Raw genomic sequence first — 27,807 nt, 5'->3', positions numbered from 1 at the left:
TTCCAGAGTGATAGATCTCAATTACCATACTTTGTTTATTTGTTCCATAATTTCTTTGGATCACTGAATGATGTCTAGTTTTTAAGGATATATTGGTCTACTTCATTTTGTCAGGCAGGTCCTATTTAAGTGATTTCTTAACTGAGAACAGGGTTGGCACTAATCAGGCCTGCGTGTAGCTAGGGAATTTGAACTCCACTTCCCAAAAATGTTAAAAACCAGAGTTTATTTTACGGTGGGGCAAAATCACTTTTTCACATAGGGCCCTGTAGGTTTGTATTTCTTTTTCCCTTAATTAAGACCTCCATTTATAAACTGCATTTTGTGATTACTTTTGTTATCTTTATCTAATATTAACATTTTGTTTGATCTGAAATATTTAAGTGTGACAAACATGCAAAAAATAGTCGTATATAGAACAATGCAGAGGGACGCCAGATGAGGAGCTCTACATATAAACTGTATATTATCCGTTTTGTTCTTCCTATTATCAGTAGGCTAAGTAATTATGGGAATAACTGGGTTTAGCCTACATTAAGCAGGCATGACCTTATGCAATTTTAGGGTGCCAACCTTTGCGGCTCAGGTATAGGCCACTAAGTATTAGGGTCTTACAGGGATACTGTGGCTGCCCTTTCCCCTTCCTACTCTATTGTTTTTTAAGTGGATCCTCTTGTTCCCCCTATTTATATGTATAGTTTTATGGTGGTTGGGTGTTTTTTAATGAGTCTAAATAAATTAGTAAATCTTTAAATTAAAGGGGTCTTTTTCATGTTGCTATGGACCGTCTTTCCAATCAGGGAGAATTCACAACAGATTAGAAATTGAAGTAATAAAGTAATATTAATGATTTACACCTTTGCTATTTTTCCTTGAGGGAAAAATGTAGCAGCATGTGAATACCTGTCATAATTTCCCCCACATGTCTGCTATTGTAAGCTATGCAGGTAAATTTCTGATCCAGCCGAAGGGAGAAGAGAAAAGCTCGAGAGAATGATTGGAACACTGGTTATTTTGCTGCAATCAGCTGGTCATTGAGGGTTAGATGAGCCAGATGGGACTATACTGTCACATTCTTGGATGCATCTTAATACAGTATTGATTTGTTATATTCTGGCTTTCAGTGTGACGTAAACAGTGGGCGAGTTATTCGAACAGAAGATGGGGAGAATTTGGCGAAGGTAGTGTATGTAAATATCTGAACCCAATACAAAGGGTTATTCAAAACCTAAAAAAAAGTATATATTGTTTTTAAATCCATGCATACATTTTATTTTTTGCTGGAGTTTTATTTTTCTCTATTCCTAACCAGAATTCATAAGTCTGTATTCAATTTATGGATAACTGCAGCTACTGTAAAATGTTGTGCAAATTCATAATGTCTTTTGTACTAATCCTGAGTGACAGGCTTCCATTCTGGTCAATTTATGGCCATGGGTCCAGCGTAAGAAGTTTACATGATTGGCTTTCAATGTTGAGAGAAATCACTACTATCCATACAGTATATTACTACTGCATTGTAAACAAGCCAGGTCCACCAAATCATGAGCCCTTTTTTATGGTAGCTTCCTACTGACCATGGGATACCCTTTGAAGGGAATCTGTCAGTAGGCTCAACCCTCCTAAGCCGTCTATATGGGTACTCAGATCATTGGAAGTTGAATTAAATTGTTCCCAAGAAATCCACATTTTTCTTAATATGTAAATGTTAGGATCTATTGGGCCAGACACTGTTCTGCATGAGACTTTTTCTTCCAGAGCTAATTTTAAATGAAAGGGGAGTTACCCATGTGAGACATGTAGATAAGGCGAGCGGTCAGTCATTACATGTCCCACACTGGTAACTCCCCCTTTCATTCTCAGTAAGCACTAAATGTAGATTCTCAGAAAGATCAGTGTCCGGCGCATAGATCTTAACGGCTCATTTACATTTTAAGAAAAACTTAGATTTTTCTGAAATAAAAATGAGATCCCAGATATCAAGGTGTCATTTTATTCAGCTTCCTATGACCTACATGCTCATATAGACGGCTTAGGAGGGTTGATCCTAAAGACATATTCCTTTTTAAGATTGCATATGGAAATTTGTCTTAGTGGGATGCTATTAGGCAATCTGCTCTGTGCAGATATAAAGCCAGCAAAGAATACCAGAAGATTTCTGCAGTTTTTAATGCAGCATAGATGTATAATACAGGCTATGACTTCTGATCAGTTTAAAGAGAAGCACATTAAAGCATTTACAGTAATACTTTTTTTTTAGGTGGATTAATTTTATAATCATGAAATTCAGTTCCAAGGTGAACATAAGATTTAAATGAAACACATAGCTGTGACTTGTTTTTAAAAGCATCTGACAATGAGCTATAATAATTATGTATTGATTCTTAATCCTTAGGAGTATGGCATTCCTTTCATGGAGACGAGTGCAAAGACAGGAGTAAATGTGGAACTTGCATTTATGGCTGTAGCCAAGTAAGTATGATAGGTAGCAAGTAACTCTAGTATATATTTGAGTAATGTTTCTGCATAGTAGCCTTTTTTTTTTATTTAAAATTTGAAAAAAATTGTGAGTAAAATCTATCCCATCTGCTTTAGCGGTAAGCCTACAGTTCCTTAAAACACCGCTGCGGCAGTTTTTTTTTTTTTTTTTTTTTACCAGAGTGGTATCACTAATGTATGTTTCCTGTGTGTAAAAGACTTGCTAGCCTCTTCTGCTGGGTGTGACCTGCTGGATCACTCCAATGTGTACTGGACAGACTAGAAGTCACTTCTCAATGTAAGTCAATAAGAACCAGAAGAACACTCTCATAGACTTAAAATGAGGGTTTGTAACCATTACCTTTCAATTCTAGTCGAGGGTAGTAGCCGTGGGCAAGGCACTTGCCTTATCCTGTTGCGCCCCGGCGTGCTACATAACATAGTGGGTCCTGGCTGGGTGTTGGTTATGTGAGGTCTTTTGCCCGTGCAGGCTGCCTGTAGCAGATTGTGTTGTCCGGCTAGGACCATAGGTTTCAGTGTTCCATAAAGGAGACCCCCCCCCCCCCCCCATTCTAAAACAATCTTTTCAGAACGGCAACTTGGTAAGGGTTATATACAAGGGGCAGCGGGTTCAAAGTCTTATGGACAATTCTTTCAGTGTAAAGCAGGGGTGTCAAACTGCATTCCTCGAGGGCCTCAAACCATGCGTGTTTTCAAAATTTCCTTAGCATTGCACAAGGTGCTGGAATTATTCTCTGCAGGTGATTAAATTATCACCTGTGCAATGCAAGGAAATCCTGAAAACATGACCTGTTTGCAGCCCTCGAGGAATGCACTTTGACACCCCTGGTGTAAAGCATCTTTATACGCAAAGTATCCTTCCACTTTGTCACCGGCCCTAGGTAGACTACAGTTTTGCCCTACTTCGTCACAGCCTAGCTTGTCGCCACAGTCCTGTTCAACAAGTGTCTACAAACTCGGCAGTTTCAAGTCCTTTTTCTTAACTACTGGTGCCCTGAATCTACTTCTTGAGACCCCTACTTGTTCCTCGAACTCAGTCCTGTTTAGGTCCGTTACCTTCGGCGTTTAGCAAGCAGGATTTCTCATGACACATAGAAAACAGGTCCTTGGATAGAACTGTCTCCGGTCACTTCAAGGTCGCGCTACTCCCTTGTCCACTTTTTTCTGTAGTTCACCCACAATGGCAGCACTGCTTAGACATTTCCTACTTATACTTGAACTTTTCCTTATCTGACTAATTACAAGTAGTCTCTTTCCCTAACACCACTATGGGTTTGTCCCAACATTAACTCTATCCTTACCCTAATGTTGCCAACTAACTACAGTCCCTATCATATCCTACCTATCTTATGCCCCAAGTCCTAAAATATGTTTTACACTGCACTATACGTTACCAACATTACTTATCTTACATTTCCACACATTATACAGGTCGACCTCACATGACACAACATGTACAAAATAAGCAGGGCATAATACACATTACTTGGTGTCTTCAGGCGTAGGAACGCGATAGTTCTGTTCACACCCCTTACACGGTGACAAGATGCCTGGAAAAACAACTGTGGCTGGTAAGTATTTTCCTAGTTGCAGGCAGCAGACATTAATCATACCACTCTGGCGTTTTGTTTTGTTTGCATCATCAGAGTGGTGCTTTAAAGGGAAACAATTATCAAAAAAGGACCTATTGTTAAAATCAGGGACTTGTGTTGCATATATATGCAAATACTAGATGGTGGCCCGATTCTAACGCATCGGGTATTCTAGAATATGCATGTCCACGTAGTATATTGCCCAGCCCACGTAGTATATTGCCCAGCCCACGTAGTATATTGCAATGTGTGCATCATATCCCTGTTAAAAAAAGGAATTAAAATAAAAAATAGTTATATACTCACCTTCCGGAGCCCCCGGATCCAAGCGAAGCGGTTACCGACGCTCAGTCCTCGCGCGCTCTGGTCTGAAGAGTGTATTGTGGTCTCGCGAGATGATGACGTAGTGGTCTCGTGAGACCGATACGTCCTCATCTTGCGAGATCGCAGCATGGACCGGTTACCGGAGCGTCGCGAGCAGGAAAGGCCTGTTGTGGATCCGAGGGGCCGACGGACGGTGAGTATATAACGATTTTTAATTTTTTTTATTTTTAACATTAGATCTTTTTACTATTGATGCCGCATACAGCATCAATAGTTAAACGTTGGTCACACAGGGTTAATAGCAGCGTTAACCGAGTGCGTTACACCGCAGCATAGCGTGGTCGGTTAACGCTGCCATTAACCCTATGTGAGTGGTGACCGGATGGGAGTATGGAGCGGGCACTGACTGCGGGGAGGAAGGAGCGGCCATGTTGCTGCCGGACTGTGCCCGTCGCTGATTGGTCGTGGCTGTTTTGCCACGACCAATCAGCGACTTGGATTTCCATGATAGACAGAGGCCGTGACCAATGAATATCCGTGACAGACAGAAGGACAGACAGAAAGACAGAAGTGACCCTTAGACAATTATATAGTAGATATACATATCACAACAGTTTGAGAATAAAAAAAGAAATACATTTTTCCAGGTCACCACCTGACAGCACCATGGAGGACGTCCTTCTTATACGCAGTGGGACAGGAAACACGAGAGTTTAAAAGGACCCTCCCCCTTCCACCCTTCAGTGTTTTTCCTGTCCCACTATGGATAGGAACGACGAGAGATCACTGTCCCTACAGAGCGTGCGGATCGGGGGGGCTCAGCCTCTTCCTTCCCTCGGGTCGATTCTCTGTATCGCCGACACCCAATTAATCGGGTCCCTCAGCGACGCCAGTGCAGCGCTGCTCCTGGTGAGGAGGTCGCTTCCCCCTGAGGGGGGCTCTCGACCTCAGATGGCTACCCCAAGCGTACCTGCGTGTGGTCTCTGCAGGGCGATCCCTTCGCAGACATTCCGGCGAGGAGAGGCAGGTACGGCAGAGCGCTGGAGAGGCGCCGGACTCCATGTGTTCCTCGGCGGTAAACGGGCATTGAACTTCCGGGTCACGGCGGCAGCAAGGGGGCGGTCTTCCTCATCGCTCCTGTAGGAGTACTGGGACACAAGCAAAAGGATTTAAGGTAAGTGTGGCTAGATAGCGCTAGGCACCGCAGCTGTAATGGATCTAAGTGCTATACCGGCTGTCAGCGTAGAGGCCCCGGGGAAACAGGATTCCCTGACGCATGTGAGTCCCCACTAAGAGGTGCGCTCCTTATAGCCCAATTAAAGGTACTAGTAGTGGTCCCCTTTGTCTGTTCCAGGGGCGTCCTTCATCTGGGGATAAGAAGACGGGCAGAACTAAGAGATGTCCAATATGTGCCACAAAACTTAAAGCCTCCTGGCAGAAGCCTCTGTGCGAGTCCTGCACCGCTCGTATTGTAGGAGAGGAACAGGCCTCTCTAATAACAAGCATGAGAGCTATGGTTAGAGAAGAAGTGCAGGCTTCTATATCTAACCTATCTGCCTCCCAGCCGATCCAGCCTGAGTTCCAGGATCCTCCCAGGTCTAGGAAGAGGCAGAGAGAGTCAGATTCGTCATCTGAGGACAGTCCATCAGAATCTGACATAGAGGAAGAGGAGGAAGTATGTAGAGACCCTCCTCATAAGGGGAAAAAGTATCTATTCTCTTCCAATGATATTGACGAACTGCTGGGTGCGGTCAGACAAACTATTCAGGTTGAAGAACCTTCGACCTCTCTCTCCGTGCAAGATGAGATGTTCGGGGGGCTGCGTCCGCAGACTTCAAAAGTCTTTCCGGTTAATGCCCACATTCGGTGAGTCCGAGTTCAGTCTCGGCTTTTGCTCAGAGATTGCAGCTACTGACCCCTTCTTCACCTCTTCCCGCAGCTCAATGATTTTGGAAGAGTGGGAGGCGGCAGAGAAGAGGATATCGATCCCGAGAGACTTTAGACTCCGTCTTCCCTTTGACCATGAGGAGGTCAAAGACTGGGAAGATATACCAAAAATTGACATCCCTCTAGCGAAAGTGTCCAAGAGAACTGTGATACCATTCGAGGACTCCTCGAATTTAAAGGAGCCCATGGACAGAAAGGCATATGGTCTCCTTAAGAAAGCTTGGGAAAGTTCGGCCGCTGTGATCCGCACAAATATTGCGGCGACTTCTGTGGCGAGAGCCATGCATCTGTGGGTTGACGATTTAAAGGATCAACTGTCAGCCAAAACTTCTAGGGAGACTATCATCAATGCTGTCCCTTTACTTAAACTAGCCACAGGGTTTCTTGCAGATGCTACGGCAGAATCTGTCAGGTTCACAGCCAGAGGGCAATCGCTATCTAATGCAGCCCATAGGGCCATTTGGTTAAAAAGCTGGTCGGGGGATGTTCCTTCTAAGAACAAACTATGTTCCATTCCCTTTTCAGGTGGCCGTGTTTTTGGGCCTGTATTAGATGACATTCTGGAGAAAGCTTCTGATGAAAAGAAGGGGTTTCCAGAAGAGAAAAATAAAAAATTCCAGCCCTTTCGTAGACCCTATTACAGTCAGAGATCAGACTATAGGGGTAAAGGTAAACAAGGGAGATGGAGTTATCCGAAAGGGGGAGAAAATAGGAACCGAAATAGAGATCCAGGTCCCTCAAATCCTAGGTCTGAGTTCTGAAGGAAATGACGCCACCAGGATAGCGGGTCGGTTGTTGAATTACCTGGGGGAATGGGAAAAAATTACCTCAAATCCGTGGGTCCTTCAGGTTATTTCTCAGGGGTACAGGATAGAGTTCGTATCTCGTCCCCCAGAAAGATTTTTCATTTCCAACGCCCGTCTCTCTTCAGTCTCACCAATGTGGTCAGACATTCAGGATCTCCTCCGGATGGAGGCAATATCTCCCGTACATCCTCACCAAATGGGAACAGGTCATTACTTGGGTCTTTTCTCTATAATAAAACCATCAGGAGAATCCCGAACCATCATAAACCTCAAGCCACTAAACAGATGGCTGTCGTACAAGAAATTCAAGATGGAGTCCATTCGCTCCACAATTCCCCTATTAGGGAAGAACGTGGTAATGTGCACTTTGGATCTAAAAAGTGCGTATTATCACGTTCCAATTTTTTCGCAACATCAAAAGTACCTAAGATTTGCGATAAAGAGGGTTCAGTCCTCCATTATCAATTCCGTTGCCTTCCATTTGGACTGGCATCGGCTCCAAGAGTTTTTACAAAACTCATCATAGAGATCGTATCTTATCTAAGGAAGCGAGATATCATAATACCATATCTAGACGATTTCCTGTTAGTGGCAGACTCAGTGACCCAACTCAAGATCGATTCTCAATTGGTGATCTCCACACTGCAGAAACTAGGTTGGGTGTTGAACTGGGAGAAATGACACTTAACCCCAAGATCAAGGAGACAGTTTCTGGGTGTAATACTAGGCTCAAACATCAGGAAGTCTTTTCTTCCGGACAGAAGGCGGTCAGACCTGATAAAGAAGGTTCGACAGTTTGCAAGAACTCGGGTGACAATAAGAGATGCAATGAAAATCCTAGGCCTGATGACAGCCTGTATCCCATGCGTCAGCTGGAGCCAATTCCATTCTCGTCAATTACAAAGAGCGGTTCTAACAACATGGGACAGAAGACAGTCTTCATTGGACAGACAGTTTGTCCTATCCTATCGAGTCAAGAAATCCCTACGATGGTGGACGGTGTCAGAACCTTCAGGTGGGGGTCCCATGGATCCAGACCCCGGCAGTCACGGTAACCACGGACGCAAGTCAACAAGGTTGGGGCTGCCAGGTACTCGGAAGATACTACCAGGGGCAATGGAATTCGGAAGAGAGCAACAATTCTTCAAACCACAGAGAGCTACAGGCGGTTTGGATGGTTCTGTGTTCAGCACGGACCCTATTAAAGAACAGACATCTAAAGATCTTATCGGACAACACGACGGCGGTAGCTTTTCTTCGCCATCAAGGGGGCCCGAGGCATCCGAAGCTACAACATCTGGCGGATCAGATCTTCGAATGGGCAGAAAGATCGGTACTTTCGGTTTCAGCAGTCCACTTAGAAGGCTCAAAGAACTAGGTTGCGGATTTTCTGAGCAGAGAAAAACTATCACCCATAGAGTGGGAACTGAACAGCAGAATTTTCGATACCCTGTGTCAGCGCTGGGGAACCCCAACCGTGGATCTTTTCGCAACCAGTAGGAATGCAAAAATAAGAACCTTCTTCTCACTAAATCCTCAGGAGAATCCAGCAGGGGTAGATGCCCTTTCTCAGTCGTGGAGCTCGGGTCTGCTATACGCCTTTCCCCCTCTGGCATTAGTACCAAGGGTACTCAGGAAAATTTGCGAGGACAGAGCTCTGGTGATCCTGGTGGTCCCTTTCTGGGCCGGAAGGAGCTGGTTCCCCCTTCTAAAGAAGCTGGCAGTGGACAGTCCTTACCATCTTCCAGTCAGGGGGGACTTACTTTCTCAGGGTCCGATCCTCCATCAGAACCCAGAGAAGCTGCGGTTAACAGCTTGGATCCTGAACGGCAGATCCTGAGGGCAAGAGGCCTTTCAGAAGAAGTGATTTCTATTCTACAAGCAAGTAGGAAACCGGTGACTTCAGCCATACACCTCAGAACCTGGAAGAAATTCTGCAGTTTTTGTGGAGAAGCAACAATCGATGTTGATCACCCTAACATACCCAGGATTCTTGATTTCCTACAACAGGGATTCAAGAAGGGGCTCAAACCGAGTACTTTGAGGGTTCAAACTGCAGTGTATTTTATGACTCTTCCCTTGCCATCCACCCTTGGATCGCTCGGTTCTCTAGAGCAGAGGTCCCCAACTCCAGTCCTCAAGGCCCACCAACATGTCATGTTTTCAGGATTTCCTTAGTCTTGCCCAGGTAATAATTGCATCACCTGTGCAATGCAAAGGAAATCCTGAAAACATGACCTGTTGGTGGGCCTTGAGGACTGGAGTTGGGGACCTCTGCTCTAGAGCGGTCTCGAGGCTGAAACCTCTAATCAGGAAGTCTGTCCCTCCCTGGGACCTTAATTTAGTCCTTAATGTATTATGCAAAGAGCCCTTTGATATAGACAAGGATATAAATATCGCTAATCTTTCCCTAAAAGCAGTTTTTTTAGTGGCCATTACATCAGCCAAAAGATTGGGGGAACTTCAGGCCCTATCCATCCAGAACCCTTATCTGCAGATATTTGATGATAGGTTGCTTTTGAGGCTTGACCCAGGTTTTCTTCCCAAGGTAGCCTCAGTATCAAATATTAACCAAGAGGTCGTTCTTCCGTCTTTTTGCCAGTTTCCTAAAAATCAAAAAGAAGCCTTCTTCCATAACTTAGATGTTAGGGAGACGGTGCTGAAATACTTAGACATGACTAGCGCCTGGAGACAGGATAGTAATCTTTGTCCTGTACGGGGGTCCTAATAGGGGAAAGAAGGCATCAAAATCCACTATTGCTAGGTGGATTAGATCCACTATTACCACGGCCTATCAGGTGCAGGGAAAAGATCCTCCAGATAGCCTTAAAGCTCATTCATCCAGGGCTATGGCCGCGTCTTGGGCCGAAAAGGGGGGGCCTCAGTAGATCAGATTTGTAAAGCGGCATCTTGGTCTAACATTAGCACCTTTTCAAAACACTACAAATTAGACGTAGTCTCTTCTCATTTAGCTTTTGGCAGGAAAGTGCTTCAAGCGGTAGTCCCAGCCTAGAACTAGGAAGTCTCCTTTGGTACTTCTCCATGGTGCTGTCAGGTGGTGACCTGGAAAACGGCAATTAATCTTACCGATAATTGTATTTCCAGGAATCCATCCTGACAGCACGGATAGTTCCCTCCCTAATGTGAATACGTGTTATACTTATGTGAAGTAACATTGGTGTTAATCTTGTTATGTTCAAAATAAATTTTCTGTTTGCATCCATCCAGATGTGTTACTTTGGAAAATCACTGAAGGGTGGAAGGGGGAGGGTCCTTTTAAACTCGTGTTTCCTGTCCCACTGCGTATAAGAAGGACGTCCTCCATGGTGCTGTCAGGATGGATTCCTGGAAATACAATTATCGGTAAGATTAATTACCGTTTTTTTCATTAGCCACTGGGTATTTCTCCTTCGCCTCATTGGGGGGGACAGACCGTGGGTGTATGCTGCTGCCAATAGGAGGCTGACACTAAGTGATACAAAAAAAGTTAGCTCCTCCCCTGCAGTATACACCCTCCTGCTGGCTCTCAGCTAACCAGTTCTTGCTTAGTGTCTGTAGGAGGCACATGGGTCTGTTTCAGACCCCAACGTTTTTATTTTATTGTTTACTTTTCTGTAAATTTTTTATTTTTTAATTAACGGAGTGAAGGGGACGACAGTTCCTTTCAAGGTTCCGATCTCCCCCGAACCATCAACAGGCGAGCACAGCGAGTATACCTCCCCGTACCCTTTCCTGTGACGTGGGAAGCCATGCCTGAGCTCTCTTCAGGGGCGACGGTTCCTTTCATGGTCTCGATCTCCCCACACCAGCAGCAGGCGACCACATGGAGTGTCACCTCCATGTATCCTCTCCTGGAGCCAGGCCTAATGCCGGACAACTGGCCCTGTCCACCCGGACTGAACTCCGTGGCTGTACAGAGGCCCCTCTCTATGGCGTCCGAGCAGCCCCCACTGTCCCACCACTGTGAAAGCGGATGGCACAAGGAGGCGGACGGTTCCTCTCCACCTCCCTAACAAACAGATGATGGATTGAGGCTTATCCCTGCACAGTCCACGCTGCACAGAACAGCGCTGAAACCCACATCCGCGGCAGCTCCATGCCGGGACGCGCATCAACGGTGAGTGGTTCCATCTTCAGTGGGATATTCACATGCTGACAGGCAGCCTCAGCCACTTCCCTGTGGCCCACCTCTCTGAGGTAACGCTCTGGATGGCTGCAAAAATTTAGCCCCTGGCTTCGGCCGATTTGTAGGCCGCATCCTGGAAGTCTTGCCTGGAACGACCCACTGGTGACTTCCGCCGGCTACAGAAATTTAGGCCCCGGCTTAGGCCTATTCAACATCGTGTCTGTGGCTCCGCCCCCCAAATTGGCGCTTCTCGCTCTCTGCGAGATTTTATCAACTCTGCAGCTCCCGGTGGCCATCTTGGTCCACCCAGCCAGCTCACACTGGGGTGACAGTATTTTTGCATTAAAGGGGCACATCGACTCTACATCAGTACCCCGGTAAGGAAGTACCTGGTCTTAAAGGCACATGACCAGTATTTCCTGGTCTTAAAAGCGCATGACCAGTATTCCCTGGTCTTAAAGGCATGTGGCCAGGATTCCCAGTCTTAAAGGCACATGACCAGTATTCTCTGGTCTTAAAGGTGCATGACCAGTATTCTCTGGTCTTAAAGGTGCATGACCAGTATTCTCTGGTCTTAAAGGTGCATGACCAGTATTCTCTGGTCTTAAAGGTGCATGTCCAGTATTCTCTGGTCTTAAAGGCGCATGACCAGTATTCCCTGGTCTTAAAGGCGTATGACCAGTATTTCGTGGTCTTAAAGGCGCATGACCAGTATTCCCTGGTCTTAAAGGCGTATGACCAGTATTTCCTGGTCTTAAAGGCGCTTGATCAGTCCGAGGAGCCCTTCGCCGCCAACCCCAGCTTTATCCTCTAGTTCCCCTCAGTGGACTTTTTCACTGACCAATCCATGGTTCTCGGACCAAGAGATTGAATCCCTCTGTGTACCCTCTGTGTTTGGAGTGCTCGCAGGACCAATATACATGGTCCCTATCCTACATGGGAGCCATCGGCTAGCAGGGGCCGCAAGTATTCTAGAAATGTGCAGGCGTCTAGAAACATACAGGCATCTAGAAAACGGAAGTTTTTCGTTTCCTGCTCACTCACCAATGATTTGATGACAACAAGGCTCTGAATATGGATTGGATATTGCCAGAGCTTCAGAGACTAAACTCCCTCGAGAGCATTTGCCATTCAATTCGGATAAGCGATTCACTTGACAGAAGCCTCTACGTGGGATGCCATGCCTGGCCTGTTTTTTAAGGGCGACGGGTCCTTTAAAGGGCACCGATCTCCCCACACCATCAACAGACGAGCACACGGAGTGTCGTCTCCATGTTTCCTCTTCTGCATCCAGGCCTAACGCCAGACAACCTGTCCTGTCCACCTGGAGACCTGAACTCTGTGGACATATAGAGGCACCCTTTTTGGCGTACGAGCTCCCCCCTCTGCATCACCACTATTTAGTGGATGATGCAAGAGGGCGGACAATTCCTCTCCACTTCCCTGTTAAGAGGTTGATGGATCGAGGGTTCCTAATTTTTATCTCTGCACCGTGAAAAGAGGAGATGGCAAGAGACTATGACCTGCTGGATGCAGCCGCACATTCTGCCATGGGGCAGTTTAACCGGGTAGAATCTCCTGTGGTATACCTACCAGTATCCCTACCTGATGGGTCATCAATTAAAAATACCACGGACTGTCAGATAGCAAATCTGGTTCGTTCCGTCTTGCGGCTTCGGGTCCAGCGCTCTATCCTCCCTAGCGGCCGCATGGATTGCTAGAGCAATGGTCTCCTGGCTGGAGACCTTAACTACCTTGATCCACACCAGCAACAACTGGCCAATCAAATCTTTTGAGCGGGAGACTGACAAAGGATTGTATAAGGATTGTCCAGCACAGTCTAGACCTAAGGGATCTTGGTTCCAAACAGGGGAACGAAAAGTAAGATCGACCCTGGACCTCAAACTTCTAACAACCTTTGACATGGTCCTCCTTCTTTGGATGGAGTTCCTCCGCTCAGCCATTACTTCAACAGAAAAAGGTGCAGTTTCCGGCATCCATCGACATTCAGGTTGCTTGCCCTCTGCAAAAATTCCTTCGCCTTTCCATTCATCAACAGCATTTTCAAGTCACAACCTTGTCCTTCGGCCTTGCTTCCGCACCCAGAGTGTTCGATCGGGTCATGGCGGATGTCATGTTTCTCTTGCACTCTAGAGGTGTGCTCGTCCTGCCCTGTTTGGTCTGTCTAGCCGCCCTTCCAGGACTACGCTGAGTCGTCTATATCTCTTGCGATACCTTCTCTCCTGGGCTGGCAGCTACACTTAGACAAGTTCTCCTCATTTCCAGCCCAGCAGATATCCTTTTTGAGGATGATCCTGCACACTTCTAGAAGGATGGTAATTCTTCCTCGAGACAAGGTCATGGCCCTTCAACAGGGAGCTCGCGCAAGGAGAGTTCTGAGGACTTGATTACTCACCCCCTCATTTCATTCGATTTGCTAAGAGAGTTCTGAGCAAAAATGGCGACGACAATGGAAGCGGTTTCCTTCGCTCCGCTAGTTTTCAGCAAGTCAAGCAGACTTTCAGACAATAGTCTCTGAGCTCCTTCTTCATCCAGGGCCTTTCTCCCAGTTCAATGGTTATTAGTAACTTCCAATGCCAGTCTTCTTCTCCCCATCATTGTTCTGGAGATCCGAACGGTAGTCTTACAGCAGGTCCACTGCCTTCTGGCGGGACTCCCTATCCGAATTCAATTGGATAATGCCACGGCGGTGCCTTACGTCAGTCATCTAGCAGGTACCCACGGTCAGGCGCCATGACCGAGGTACCTCACTTTCTCTGATGGGCCGAAGTCTATTATTCGGTGATCTCGGCAGTATATATCCCAGAAGTAGAACTCTGAACGGCAAACAAATTCAGCCGTCAGGGTTCCGCCTCAAGTCAGTGGGAACTTCACCCCAAAGTCTTCCATCAGATCTGTCCTTACTGGAGCTCTCCAGTTGTAGGTGGGATGACATCCAGACTGAAGGCCAATGTACTCGAGTTCGTGGTTCGGCCTCGAGATCCAAGAGCCATCGCTCTCCATGCTCTGGTTCTGCTGTGGTACCAGTTTCCATAACTCCCCTTCCACTGCTTCCGAAAGCCTTTCGGAAGCAGAAAGAGGCCCCAGTGATCCTCAGAGATCCGCACTGACCACGTCCGTTTTTTTGTTTGCGGAGCTAGTATCTTCTCGCCTTATCGCAGCACAACCGCAAGTAGGGACTTTCTCACAGGGAGTTTTCACACGTAGTTCTTCCCTATCGCATACCGTTAGATCATTGGGACCTTATTATTCCTAGGAGCCTTACAGTAGGCTCCTTTTTCATCCGGGCAGACTTTACTATCAGGGAAAGTCGTCCCGTTCTCCTCTGCGATATTCTCACTCTGACGAGTCTTCGGAGCTAGCTTCTCTGCTCTTTCAGACTTTTTTCCCTTATTTCCTTCGAGGCAAGGTTGTCCTCAGGCCATCTCCATCCCTTGTTACCAAGGTGGTACTGTATTACCACTGTTATGAGGGCATAGTTCTTCCCTCATCTCTTTTGGCTCCAGTCCACAAAATGGAATAAGATCCCCCATATTCTGGACGAAGTGAGTGCTCTGAGTAGGTACGTCTTGAGGACGGCGTCCTTCTGAAGGTTGGACGTTTTATTTGGGCTTCCTGACGGTAGAGGAAGGCTTCCTGACATTTTCAGGAAGGGTTTAGCCGTTTCATCGGCCATGATAGCATGGTGGATTCTTTTCACCATCCAGGAGTCGTCCCGTGCTAGATGTCAGCCTATCTCCCTGTCTATCAAGGGTTCTAGGCACCAGGCGTCAGCAAGGCACGCCTGCAAGCTTGCGGATTCGTCCAGTCCGCATGCATTCTTGAAGCACTATAATTCCCACACTTCCACAGATGTGAGTCTGGGCAGGTGGACTCTGGAGGCCGCGGTGGCGCACTTGTAAGTAGCGGTTACACAGGGCCTGATCTGTTGTTGTTCCCACCCAGGGACTGCTTTGGGACGTCCCACGGTCTGTGTCCCCCAATGAGGTGAAGGAGAAATAGGGATTTTTGTGTACTCACCGTAAAATCCTTTTCTCCGAGCCATTCATTGGGGGACACAGCTCCCACCCTGTTATTAGCTTATGATTGTTTTTTATAGTCTGACATGCTATGCTCTCATATATAATATGACATGCTATACGCTCATATATTGTTATTGATCTCCTACTGCTTTTGCACCGAACTGGTTAGCTGAGAGCCAGCAGGAGGGTTTATACTGCAGGGGAGGAGCTAACTTTTTTTGTATCACTTAGTGTCAGCCTCCTATTGGCAGCAGCATACACCCACGGTCTGTGTCCCCCAATGAATGGCTCGGAGAAAAGGATTTTACGGTGAGTACACAAAAATCCCTATTTTTTAGACTCTAATTTCTTTTTTCAGGAAATAACATGCGCATAGCCATAATAATCAGACCCCGTCCTAGTCTCTTGTACTGAAGTATCTAATGAGCCTGTGCGAAGGTCCTTGAAGGAAGGGGGAGCAAGATCAGCAGTGACTAGTGATGAGCGAGTGTGCTCGGATAAGGTGTTATCCGAGCTTTCTTGTGTGCGAATAGTAACTTCAGAGTGCTTGAATACTATGTTCAAGTCGCCGTGGCTGCATGTCTTGCGGCTGTTCAACAGCTGCAACACATGCAGGAATTACCTGTTTATTAGGCAATCCTTGCATGTTTTGGGGCTGTTGAACAGCTGCAAGACATGCAGCAACGGCAATTCGAATATAGAGTATCTTTGATGTGCTTGAATACTATTCGCGCATGAGTGTGCTTTAACACCTTATCTGAGCACACTTGCTAATCACGAACAGTGACATCACATATTGTGACTGAAAAAGCAATTGGAAAGTCAATGAGTTTTTAGTTTTTGAATAAAAACTGTAATATGAAAAAAACAGCCAAATTTAAAAATCTATATATATTTCACAAAAACCTGATTTTAAGCAATAGATAATTTTCTGCTAGCTACTGTTAGGCATTAAGAAAGTGTTATATAAGTTGGACAACTCCTATATTTCCACCTTTACAATGACACTTATATACTCTCTTCCGGTGCAAGTGCCGTAACAGCGGTGACTGCACTGGCTCTCCTGGGGATCGTGTAACATTGGCCGTAGGGATCACGTGTCAGTCAGTGCTGGCTTCACTCTCCCCAGCTTCAGACAAATTGCCCCCCAAGTAAAAATGCCCCTCCTCCTTCTGAGCCCCGTACTATGCCTAAACGACATTGTGTCCACATGTTTGGCAGTTCTATAATGATGAGACAGCTAAATTTACGGGTGCATGTCTCCAGATGCGCAAGCGGGGCAACATCCACTATTGTTTTTTTCTGGAAAAAAACCCATGAGTCAAAATCATCACTACACCTGTGGATAAATTCCTAGGGGGGTGCAATCTCCAAAATGGGATCACTAGGTAGGAGACTCTGCTCTTAGGAGCTCTGTATATGGAGTCCGCTGACTATTGTACAGTAATTTGTTCTCCAAGAGTCAAATGAAATGGCGCTCATTCCGTTCAGTCTCACCACATGGCTAAACAGTACTGCACACACTGGGTATTTCCATGTTCAACAGAAATTTGTGACAAATTTTGTTGACATTTTTACTCATTTCTCCTTGTGAAAATGTAACATGCAAAATTTGGGGCTAAAACAAAGTTTGTGTAGTTAAAAATGTATTTTTTTTCTTCATTGCCCAATGTTATACAAATCTGTGACACTTTTTTTGGTTTCCATATGATCACTGCACCCTTAGATAAATTCATTGACAGGTGTAGTTTGTAAAATGGGGTCACTAATGGTGGGTTTGCTGTCCTGGCACCTTTCAGTGGGTCATGACACCTGTAAACCATAACCACAAAATCTGCACTATAATATGGCGCTCCTTACCTTCTGAGCTTTTCACAATGCCTGAAAAAAAACTTCCCAATTACATTACATTCCCAATTACAGGGTAATGGTGAACTCAAGAGAAATTGCGCAACAGCCTGTGGTACATTTTTTCCTATAAGCTCTTATAAAAAAGAAGAACTTGGGGCTAAAATAACATTTTAGTGGTAAAAATGTATTTATTTTTACTTCACCACTAAATGGTATAAAATTCTGTGCGGTACATGTGGTGTCAACATAATCATTGCAGCCCTAGATTAATTCAATGGTATCGATTTTATGGAGGGGTTCTGCTGTTCTGGCACCTCAGGGGATCTGCCAATGTGACATGTCACCCTCAAACCATTCCAGCAAAATCTGAACTCCAATATGGCGCTTCCCTTCTGAGTTTTGCATTGTAACTTAACCCCTTAATGACAGCCAATTTGGTACTTAATGACCGAGCCAATTTTTACAATTCTGACCACTGTCACTTTGAGGTTATAACTCTGGAACGCTTTAACAGATCCCGCTGATTGAGATTGTATTTTCGTGACATATTGTACTTCAAGTAAGTGGTAACATTTCTTCGATATTACTTGTAATTATTTATAAAAAAACGGAAATATGGCGAATCTTAAATTTTGCAATTTTCAAACTTTGAATTTTTATGCCCTTAAATCAGAGAGAGATGTCACACAAAATAGTTAATAAATAACATTTTCCACATGTCTACTTTACATCAGCACAATCTTGGAACCTTTTTTTCTTTTTTTTTTGTTAGGAAGTTAAGGGTTAAAAGTTGACCAGCCATTTCTCATTTTTACAACAAAATTTTCAAAACCATTTTTTAGGGACCATCTCACATTTAAAGTCACTTTGAGGGGTGTACATGACAGAAAATACCCAAGCTTGACACCATTCTAAAACTACACCCCTCATGGTGCTCAAAACCACAATCAAGAAGTTTATTAACCCTTTACGTGCTTCACAGGAACTGAAACAATGTGGAAGGAAAAACTAAACATTTAACTTATTTTTTTTTTTTGCAAACCTTTTACTTCAGAACCAATTTTTTCTATTTTCGCAAGTGTAAAAAAAGAAAATGAACCACAAAATTTGTTGTGCAATTTCTCCTGAATACGTCGATACCCCATATCTGGGGGTAAACCACAGTTTGGGCGCACGGCAGGGCTTGGAAGAGAAGGAGCACCGTTTGACTTTTTCAATGCAGAATTGGCTGGAATTGAGATCGGATGCCATGTCGTGTCTGGAGAGCCCCTGATGTGCCTAAACAGTGGAAACCTCCCACAAGTGACACCATTTTGGAAACTAGACCCCTTAAGGAACTTATCTAGATGTGTGGTGAGCACTTTGAAGCCCCAAGTGCTTCACAGAAATTTATAACGTAGAGCCGTGAAAATAAAAAATCCTTTTTTTTTTTCTTCAAAAATGATTTTTTAGCCCACAATTTTTTATTTTCTCAAAGGCAACAGGAGAAATTGGACCCCAAAATTTGTTGACCAGTTTGTTCTGAGTACGCTGATACCCCATATGTGGGGGGGACCACTGTCTGGGTGCACATCGGGGCTCGGAAGGGAAGTAGTGACGTTTTGGAATGCAGACTTTGATGGAATGGTCTGCGGGTGTCATGTTGCATTTGCAGAGCTCCTGATGTACCTAAACAGTAGAAACCTCCAAGTGACCCCATTTTGGAAACTAGACCCCCCCCAAGGAACTTATCTAGATGTGTGGTGTGCATTTTGAACCCCCAACTGCTTCACAGAAGTTTATAATGTAGAGCCATGAAAACAAAAAATCACATTTTTTTCCACAAAAATTATCTTTTCACTCCCAAATTTTTGCTTTCACAAGGATAACAGGAGAAATTGGACCCCAAAATTTATTATGCAATTTATCCTGAGTACGCTGATACCCTATATGTGGGGGGCACCACTGTTTGGGTGCATGGCAGAGCTCGGAAGGGAAGGAGCGCCATTTTGGAATGCAGACTTTGATAGAATGGTCTGTGGGCGTTATGTTGCGTTTGCAGAGCCCATGATGTAAAAATTATTTTTTAGCCCCCTTTTTTTATTGCAAGGGTAACAAGAGAATCTGGACCCCAAAAGTTGTTGTCCAATTAGTCCGGAGTGCGCTGATGCCCCATATGTGGGGGTAAACTACTGTTTGGGCGCACGGCAGAGCTCAGAAGGCAGGGAGCACCATTTGACTTTTTGAGCACAAAATTGGCTGTCGCATTTGGAGACCCCCTGATGTCCCTAAACAGTGGAAACCCTCAATTCTAAATCCAACCCTAACCCCAACACACCCCTAATCCCAACCCTAACCATAACCCTAATCAAAACCCTAAGCCCAACACACCCCTAATCCTAATCTCAACCCTAACCTCAAACCTAACCCTAATCCCAACCCTAAAACCAATACACCCCTGACCCTAATCCCAACCCTAACCCTAATGCCATCCCTAACCCTAATGCCAACTTTAACCCTAATCGAAACCCTAATACCAACCTTAACCCTAATGCCAACCCCAACTTTAGCACCAACCCTAACCCTAATTGGAAAATGGAAATACATACATTTTTATTTTATTGTTTTTTCCTAACAAAGGGGGGGTTATTTATTATTTTTTCTATTTTGATCACTGTGATGGGATCTCACAGTGACCAAAATAAAACAAGAGGAAGAATCTTCCTCTGCCAGCCAGCAGATCACGGCGGGCGCACTGTGCATGCGCCTGCCATTTTCATACCGGAGGAAGAAGCCGGCGGCCAGGAGGGGAAGCAGGAGGACCCATGGACAGCGGTAAGTATAACCGGGTCCCCGATCCCCCTATTTCTCTGTCCTCTGATGTGATCGCACATCAGAGGACAGAGAATGACAGACATCGTTTTTTGTTTGGTTTTTTTGCGTCGCCGGTAAAAACCGACCCCGATCATGTTCTTTGGGGTCTCAGGTACCCCCGGCAGCCAAGACCCCAAAGATCCGCCTGCCATTTTTTTCCCGGAAGAAGGTGGAGGCGCCCATCGGGTGCCACGAGGAGCACTGGGGGACATGGGGTAAGTATCAGGGGCGATCGGGGATCCCATTTCTCTGTCCTCTGATGGGTGATCACATCAGAGGACAGAGAAATGAAATGCCGCTGGTAAACTGTTAATTACCGGCGATTGCAACCCGAATCATGTTCTCTGGGGTCTCGGCTACCCTTGGCAACCGAGACTCCAGAAAAAATCCGACTGTGGGGGGCACTATACACTTTTTCCACAGCGCCGTTAAAAGGCGTATCGGCGGTCATTAAGGGGTTAAAAGTAGTTTTTGACCAGGGTATTGACGTAATCGGGAAAATTTGCAAATTGTACCATTCATTTTCTCCTATTATTCCTTTTGAAAATGAAAAACTGGGGGCCAAAGCAACATTTTAGTGGAAAAAATGGCAAATTTCCATTTAGTCAGCCTAATGTTAAACAATTCACGACTCAACATTGTAAAATTTTGTGACAACAGTGGGTTCAAGGTGCTCACCACACCGCTAGATAAGTTCCTTGAGGTGTGTAGTTTTCAAAATGGGGTCACTTGTGGGGAATTGCACTGTTTCGGCACATCAGGGGCTCTGCAAACATGACATGGTTTCTGCTATCGATTATAGACAATTTTGTGTTTGATGGGATGGCTTTTATGCTATTTTTGATCAAAAACAGTATTGCTAAGAACCCTGTGTTATTTAAATACACTTTTGCTTTTTACTTAGTTACAGCAGGGTTTTTGCTCATTTTGTTTCTTGTAGGTTTTATCTGATTTAAGGGCATAAAATTGTTGTGTTTATTAGTGGATTTCTGTCTAAATTTACCACTAACATGAATTATAACGTGTCATGAAAAAACCTTCTCAAATTCAGTGGGATCCATTGACGCGTTTACCTCCATAAAGCAGTGGTGGGGAACTTCAGGCCCAAAGGGCTGTTTATGGCCCTCGATGACCTTTTATCTGGCCCCCTGGCAGGTTCCCAGGGACCGTAGTGTTTGGGTCAGCAGCTGCGTTTTATTAGCAGCCGGCCCTTTAATTTCTAATTGCTCTGCGAGTGAGCACACTACTGAATGCTACAGCAGGTACAATTAAAGAAAACATCCTGGCCAGTGCTAGCCTCAGGATGTACTTTGTGGGCGGCATTGGCTGCAGCATCCATGTTCCCTCTTGTGATGTATAATCTGCAGCCGCATGTCTCCTCCTGTGATGTACAGTGGGGGAAATAAGTATTTGATCCCTTGATTTTGTAAGTTTGCCCACTGACAAAGACATGAACCGTCTATATAATTTTAACCCCTTCATGACCTTGGGATTTTTCGTTTTTCCGTGTTCATTTTTCACTCCCCTCCTTCCCAGAGCGATAACTTTTTTATTTTTTTGTCAATTTGGCCATGTGAGGGCTTATTTTTTGCGGGACGAGTTGTACTTTTGAACGACATCATTGGTTTTAGCATGTCGTGTACTAGAAAACGGGAAAAAAATTCCAAGTGCGGTGAAATTGCAAAAAAAGTGCAATCCCACATTGGTTTTTTGTTTGGCTTTTGTTAGGTTCACTAAATGCTAAAACTGACCTGCCATTATGATTCTCCAGGTCATTACGAGTTCATAGACACCAAACATGACTAGGTTATTTTTTATGTAAGTGGTGAAAAAAAATTCCAAACTTTGCTAAAAAAAAAAAAAAAGTTGCGCCATTTTCCGATACTCGTAGCGTCTCCATTTTTCATCATCTGGGGTCGGTTGAGGGCTTATTTTTTGCGTGCCGAGATGACGTTTTTAATGATAGCATTTCGGTGCAGATACGTTCTTTTGATCGCCCGTTATTGCATTTTAATGCAATGTCGCGGCGACCAAAAAAACGTAATTCTGGCGTTTCGAATTTTTTTCCCGCTACACTGTTTAGCGATCACGTTAATACTTTTTTTTAATTGATAGATCTGGCGATTCTGAGCGCGGCGATACCAAATATGCGTAGATTTGATATTTTTTTTATTGATTTATTTTGATTGGGGCGAAAGGGGGGTGATTTAAACTTTTATATTTTTTTTATTTTTTTCATTTTTTTTAAACTTTTTTTTTTTACTTTTGCCCTGCTTCAATAGCCTCCATGAGAGGCTAGAAGCAGGCATAGCACGATCGGCTCTGCTACATAGCAGCGATCTGCTGATCGCTGCTATGTAGCAGAATTGCACGTGTGCTGTGAGCGCCAACCACAGGGTGGCGCTCACAGCGACGGGCAATCAGTAACCATAGAGGTCTCAAGGACCTCTATGGTTACCATTCACAAGCATCGCCGACCCCCGATCATGTGACGGGGGTCGGCGATGACGTCATTTCCGGCCGCCCGGCCGGAAGCGGTAGTTAAATGCCGCTGTCTGCGTTTGACAGCGGCATTTAACTAGTTAATAGGTGCGGGCAGATCGCGATTCTGCCCGCGCCTATTACGGGCACATGTCAGCTGTTCAAAACAGCTGACATGTCCCGGCTTTGGTGCGGGCTCACCGCGGAGCCCTGCATCAAAGCAGGGGAGCCGGCATCGGACGGTATAGTACGTCCGATGCCGGTAAGGGGTTAATAGGTGCGGGCAGATCGCGATTCTGCCCGCGCCTATTACGGGCACATGTCAGCTGTTCAAAACAGCTGACATGTCCCGGCTTTGGTGCGGACTCACCGCGGAGCCCTGCATCAAAGCAGGGGATCTGACCTCGGACGTACTATCCCGTCCGAGGTCAGATAGGGGTTAAGGGGTTAGGTTAATTTTAACATTGAGAGATAGAATATCAAAACTAAAATCCAGAAAATCACATTGTATAAATTTATATAAATTTATTTGCATTTTGCAGTGAGAAATAAGTATTTGATCCCTCTGGCAAACAAGACTTAATTATGTGTGGCAAGATTATACTGCCAATTAGAAGCAGTGTTTGCCATGCTGTCAAGCACATGACAGCCCGACAAACACCTGATATTGTGGGGCCAACCCTGAACAGCAACACTGACTTCCTGGTGAAATCCGTATTCCGTGTCTGTGCCCGAACAGTAGGTGTTCCGTACTGATGCCAAGCTTTACTGTTCGGGTTCGCCCATCTCTAGCAGTGATGAATTTCCCACTGTGAGGAGATCTATTATACATCGGTGTTTGGTACAACTTACTGCTGCAAATTCTTTACAAAACTTATCATTGCAAAGAATTTCATGTGCACCAGACCAATGCAAACCTTCAGAAGCAGCTACAGCTACCAATATCATTCATACTACCTAGCATCACAGCTGCACCAAAGAGAAGTAGCTCCAGCATCATATTAGGGATGAGTTAAATGGTTGACCATATATGGCAGGGTAATTTTCAAGTTGATGATTTTCCATGGCCCCCGATGGTTGATTTAAATATCCAAATGGACCTTGGCAGAAAATGGTTCCCCACCCCTGTCATAATGTGACACTGGTCAGAATTATAAGATTTGGCCTGGTCAGGAAAGGAAAGTGAATACATTCTTTAGGGTGAAGGGGTTACGTAATGCTTGGCCCCTTGCCATAAAATGGGCTCAGGGGCTGAGCTTGTTCCATACACAGCAGGAGAGAGCCATCTGTATACACTGCCATATGCAACAGACAGAAATAGAGATAACTTCCATCTCAGTTGTTTAACCACATAGATGGCTTGTAGCCTAGCTATTCACCACAATATCTGTGGTTAAGCAGAAGGAAGATATTGGCCTGCTGTTTTAGTGATTCTATTGAGCTGTGCCAGAGCAGGTCCCTGCCAGGCTGTTACAAACCTATATACAGGCCATGGAACAATTGCTTTAAATGGTGTGGCTAAAAAAATTTAGTGTGTAAAAAAAAAAATAAAATAAAATAAATAATCAAACATTTAATGCAAATGCACAGATTTTGCTGAGCTTATTGTAAAATCTGCAGCACCAGTACTAAGGGAGAAAAATAAAATCACTATAGACCTCATTTACACGTCTGTGCTTAAACACGTATGTAAAAAACAGTACTGGTGCCATCAGTGTTTTTCGCAGATGGATGTATAATAAAAGGGAACCGGTCACCCCGTGTTTTCAGTAGGAGATAAAAATACCGTTAAATAGGGCCTGAGCTGTGCTTCACAATAAGGTATTTTTTGTCCCCTGATTCCCTAACTATGCTACCGAAATACCTTACAAAAGTGGCCTTTTTCGCCTGTCAATCAGGCTGGTCAGGTCAGATGGGCATGGTCACAGCGCTGTTTCTCCCCCACATCTTGCTTATGTTTCTGTTGGTGGCGTAGGGCTTCTCGCATGCGCAAGTGCCGAATGCACTGCGCAGCTGTAGAAAAAGAGCGCGCTCGCCGCTATTCAGCGGTTTCTCGGTGGGCGCGGCCATCTTCTTGAGGCCGCGCGTGCGCAGATGGAGTCTCCTGCTTCCCGGGGCTTCAGGAAAATGGCTGCGGGATGCCACCCGTGCGCAGATGGACATCGCGGCGGCCATTTTCCTGAAGCCGAGTTCGAACTGCGCTTAATAACCCGATGTTTACCCTGGTTACCAGGGGACCGGCATCGTTGGTCGCTGGAGAGCTGTCTGTGTGACAGCTCTCCAGCGACCACACAGCGACGCTGCAGCAATCGGGATCGTTGTCTAGATCGCTGCAGCGTCGCTTAATGTGATGGTACCTTTTAGGATTGCTGCTTCCAATAGGTGGCACTAGTTCTCTCTAGTTCTCTTCCTCTCTGAAGAGGCAATTTGCATATTTCCCAGAGGAGCATTGCGGCTTTAAGTCTCCTCATCTCCGCATGCTTAGCATGTCACTCTCCACAAGGAGAAACGATACTTCTTGGATATCGGTCAGACGCCTCTCACTCAGCCAAACCAGATCTCCACTTTGCACTGACGAGAGGCAGCACCCCCGAAACAGTGTGGTAGAAATATATTTTTTTCATGTAATTTAAGTAAAACTCAGTATCTCGCACTTGCCAATCTAAAGTGTCCAGGACACATTCCTCACTCTTTGTCCTTTTATTTTTCCTCTGCAGGGAGTTGAAGCAAAGATCCAGTAGTCCAGATGAGCGTAAATTCCAGATCCACCAGTACATTGAGTCACAAAAAAAGAAAAGCGGCTGCTGTGGACTCCTCTGATTTGTTTTTAATTATGATTATAAGCAATTCCGGGTCAAGATGTGTTCTTTTGGTCCAGAATTGAGTTACGGACAGTCTGATCCAGTAAAACTGTTTGTTGGATACCCTGATGCCTGGAGTGGAAGCCCCTCCGTGATTGTTTACTCAGAACTTGCAGGAGCCTTGTTGCCTTTGAGTCTTCTTGAAAACATCTAAGGAATCCGTTGTGTTTCCTCTTGCATGGAATTCAATGACTGGCCTCATTTAGATAAAATCTTCCTGCTGTGCAAGAATACTGTGCCAAAATCGTTTACAGGGACAAAGGTTGTATAACAGATGGCATTATGACTTACCACGCGTTATCAATCAATAGCCGCCTGGTACTGTCATAGGTTGCACAACTCAGATTTGTTTACAAGGTATGAAGAATTCCTCTGATTTTTATCGTCACTTAGAGACCTCATTTCCATAAGTTTCCTAGGATTTTAAAGAAATTGGAAGAAACGGTATATGCCGAATAAATTTATTGCAATATTCTCATGTAACCTGTTCACTCTCTCATGTCTCACCCACTGGCTGTTTACACATTGAGCGCTAGTTGTGGATATTTCCATAACTGTAATTTTTTAATGGCTTTATAATAAAATGTTCCTATGTTATTTACTCTTTGGGCATATGTTGTTTTTTCTGGGCTAGATACAGATAAGTCCTGAATATTTGCAAAATCAGGAGGACAAGGAGTAAAGAAAATCTGTTTTAAAAGATGTATAGCAATTTTTTTTTATATCATATCCCAAAAATCAGTAAAGATCCCTCCTTTGCAATGGGGGAATTAACAATTGCAAAAGAAATGTAGGCTTGGAATAAAAGCATGTGTTTTATTAAATGTAGAATTATTAGAAACATAATTAGAATTAAATATAGTGTATTACTGGCGGATATAAAGTTGGTATAATGAACAATAGCGAATAGTATGATTATAACTGTTTAAACAGATAAATCATTTTATTGATTTTTGTTTTTGTTTTTTTTGAGAAAATGGACTATATAGCATTTACTCCTGTTTTTATCCTAGATTTGGATATACCCATTCCTTTACCCTTCTAACCCCCCCTCCTTGCCCTTCCTCTACCTTCTCTCCCATTACAATAAATAGGTCTTAAGTATAGTAAAATATTGAGAGAAGATATACTTAAGATAGAAGTGATATGCCACATGCACAGCTTATTGTTAAAAAATGTTTTAGTTTTTTCCTTTTTTAAAAAATGATGGCTCAGGTAGTCACATTCCTAAGTAAAACAAGGGAGATTTGCATCCAAGGAGTTAAAGATGTAGACATTCCTACTTATAGCAGATGTAACAGTATATAGAGTAATGTTGTAGGAAAAGGTATCTGTCAACTACCTAGTTATAGACGGGTGCACCTCTATCGAATATGTAAAACAGCTTTACCCTCAGGTTCTTGAGCAAGGCAGTGGGTCATCTTGGGTATGTTTGAGGTAGTTATCATGTTGGAATACTGCCGTGCTGGTCAGTTTCTAAAATCCTGCTCTACATCAGTATGTCACAGTGCATGTTGGCATTCACGGTCCCCTCAGTGAACTGTAGCTGCCCACAGCTGACAGCACTCATGCAGTCCCAAACAATGACACTCCCACCACCATGCTTAACTGTAAGACACACTTGTCTTTGTACTCCTCACCTGGTTGCCGCCAGACACGCTTGACACCATCTGAACCAAATGGTGAAGGAAATTTAATCCCTTGCTGATTTTGTAAGTTTACCCACTGACAAAGACATGAACAGTCAATCATTTTAAGGGTAGGTTAATTAAAACATTGAGAGAATATCAAACATAAAATCCAGAAAATCATAGTATAAATTATATAAACTTATTTGCATTTTTTCAGTGAGAAATAAGTATTTCATCCCCTACCAACCATTAAGAGTTTTGGCTCCTACAGACCAGTTAGACCAGAGGTTGGGAACCTCAGGGCCATTTACGGCCCTCGATGACCTTTTATCAGGCCCCCGAGCAGATTCTCAGGGACCGCATTCTTGGGCAGGGAGGTGTATTTTGATCACAACCAACTCATTAATTTCTTCTTGCTCTGTTAGCACACACACACGCAGTGTTCACTACTGAACACTGAAGGGCATGCAACGAAAGATTACGTCCTGACACCAGTGCCAGAGTCAGGATGCACTTTGTGGGCGGAGTTTGTATGGCCCCCGAAGGATGGTAGAAATATCCAAATAGCCCTTGGCAGAAAAAAGATTCCCCATCCCTGAGTTAGTCCTAATCAACTCATTACCAGCATTAGACAGCTGTCTTGCATAGTCACCTTTATAAAAGACTCCTGTCCACAGACTCAACTAATCAGTCAGACTCTAATCTCTACAACATGGGCAAGACAAAAGAGCTTTATAAGGATGTCAGGGACAAGATCATAGCCCTGCACAAAGCTGGAATGGGCTACAAAACC

At 44.6% G+C, this 27,807-nt stretch overlaps 1 protein-coding gene across 3 annotated transcripts in view; it reads left to right on the top strand.

Moving 5' to 3' along the window:
- The window catches only part of RAB37 (RAB37, member RAS oncogene family), a 194,613-nt gene extending 168,633 nt beyond the window's left edge, over positions 1-25,980 (top strand). For all 3 annotated transcript variants that reach the window (XM_069752386.1, XM_069752387.1, XM_069752388.1), the window contains 3 exons: positions 1,125-1,181; positions 2,396-2,472; positions 25,240-25,980. In XM_069752386.1, coding sequence (XP_069608487.1) covers positions 1,125-1,181; positions 2,396-2,472; positions 25,240-25,342 — 237 coding nt within the window. In that variant the 3' untranslated portion in view covers positions 25,343-25,980. The remainder of the gene's footprint in view (positions 1-1,124; positions 1,182-2,395; positions 2,473-25,239) is intronic.
- Positions 25,981-27,807: the final 1,827 nt, after the last annotated feature.

Source organism: Ranitomeya imitator, chromosome 2, assembly GCF_032444005.1.
Source record: "Ranitomeya imitator isolate aRanImi1 chromosome 2, aRanImi1.pri, whole genome shotgun sequence".
In the NCBI taxonomy this organism is placed as follows: Eukaryota; Metazoa; Chordata; class Amphibia; order Anura; family Dendrobatidae; genus Ranitomeya; species Ranitomeya imitator.
Note: the sequence above shows the minus strand (reverse complement) of the source record. Positions and strands in the feature narration are given on the sequence as shown.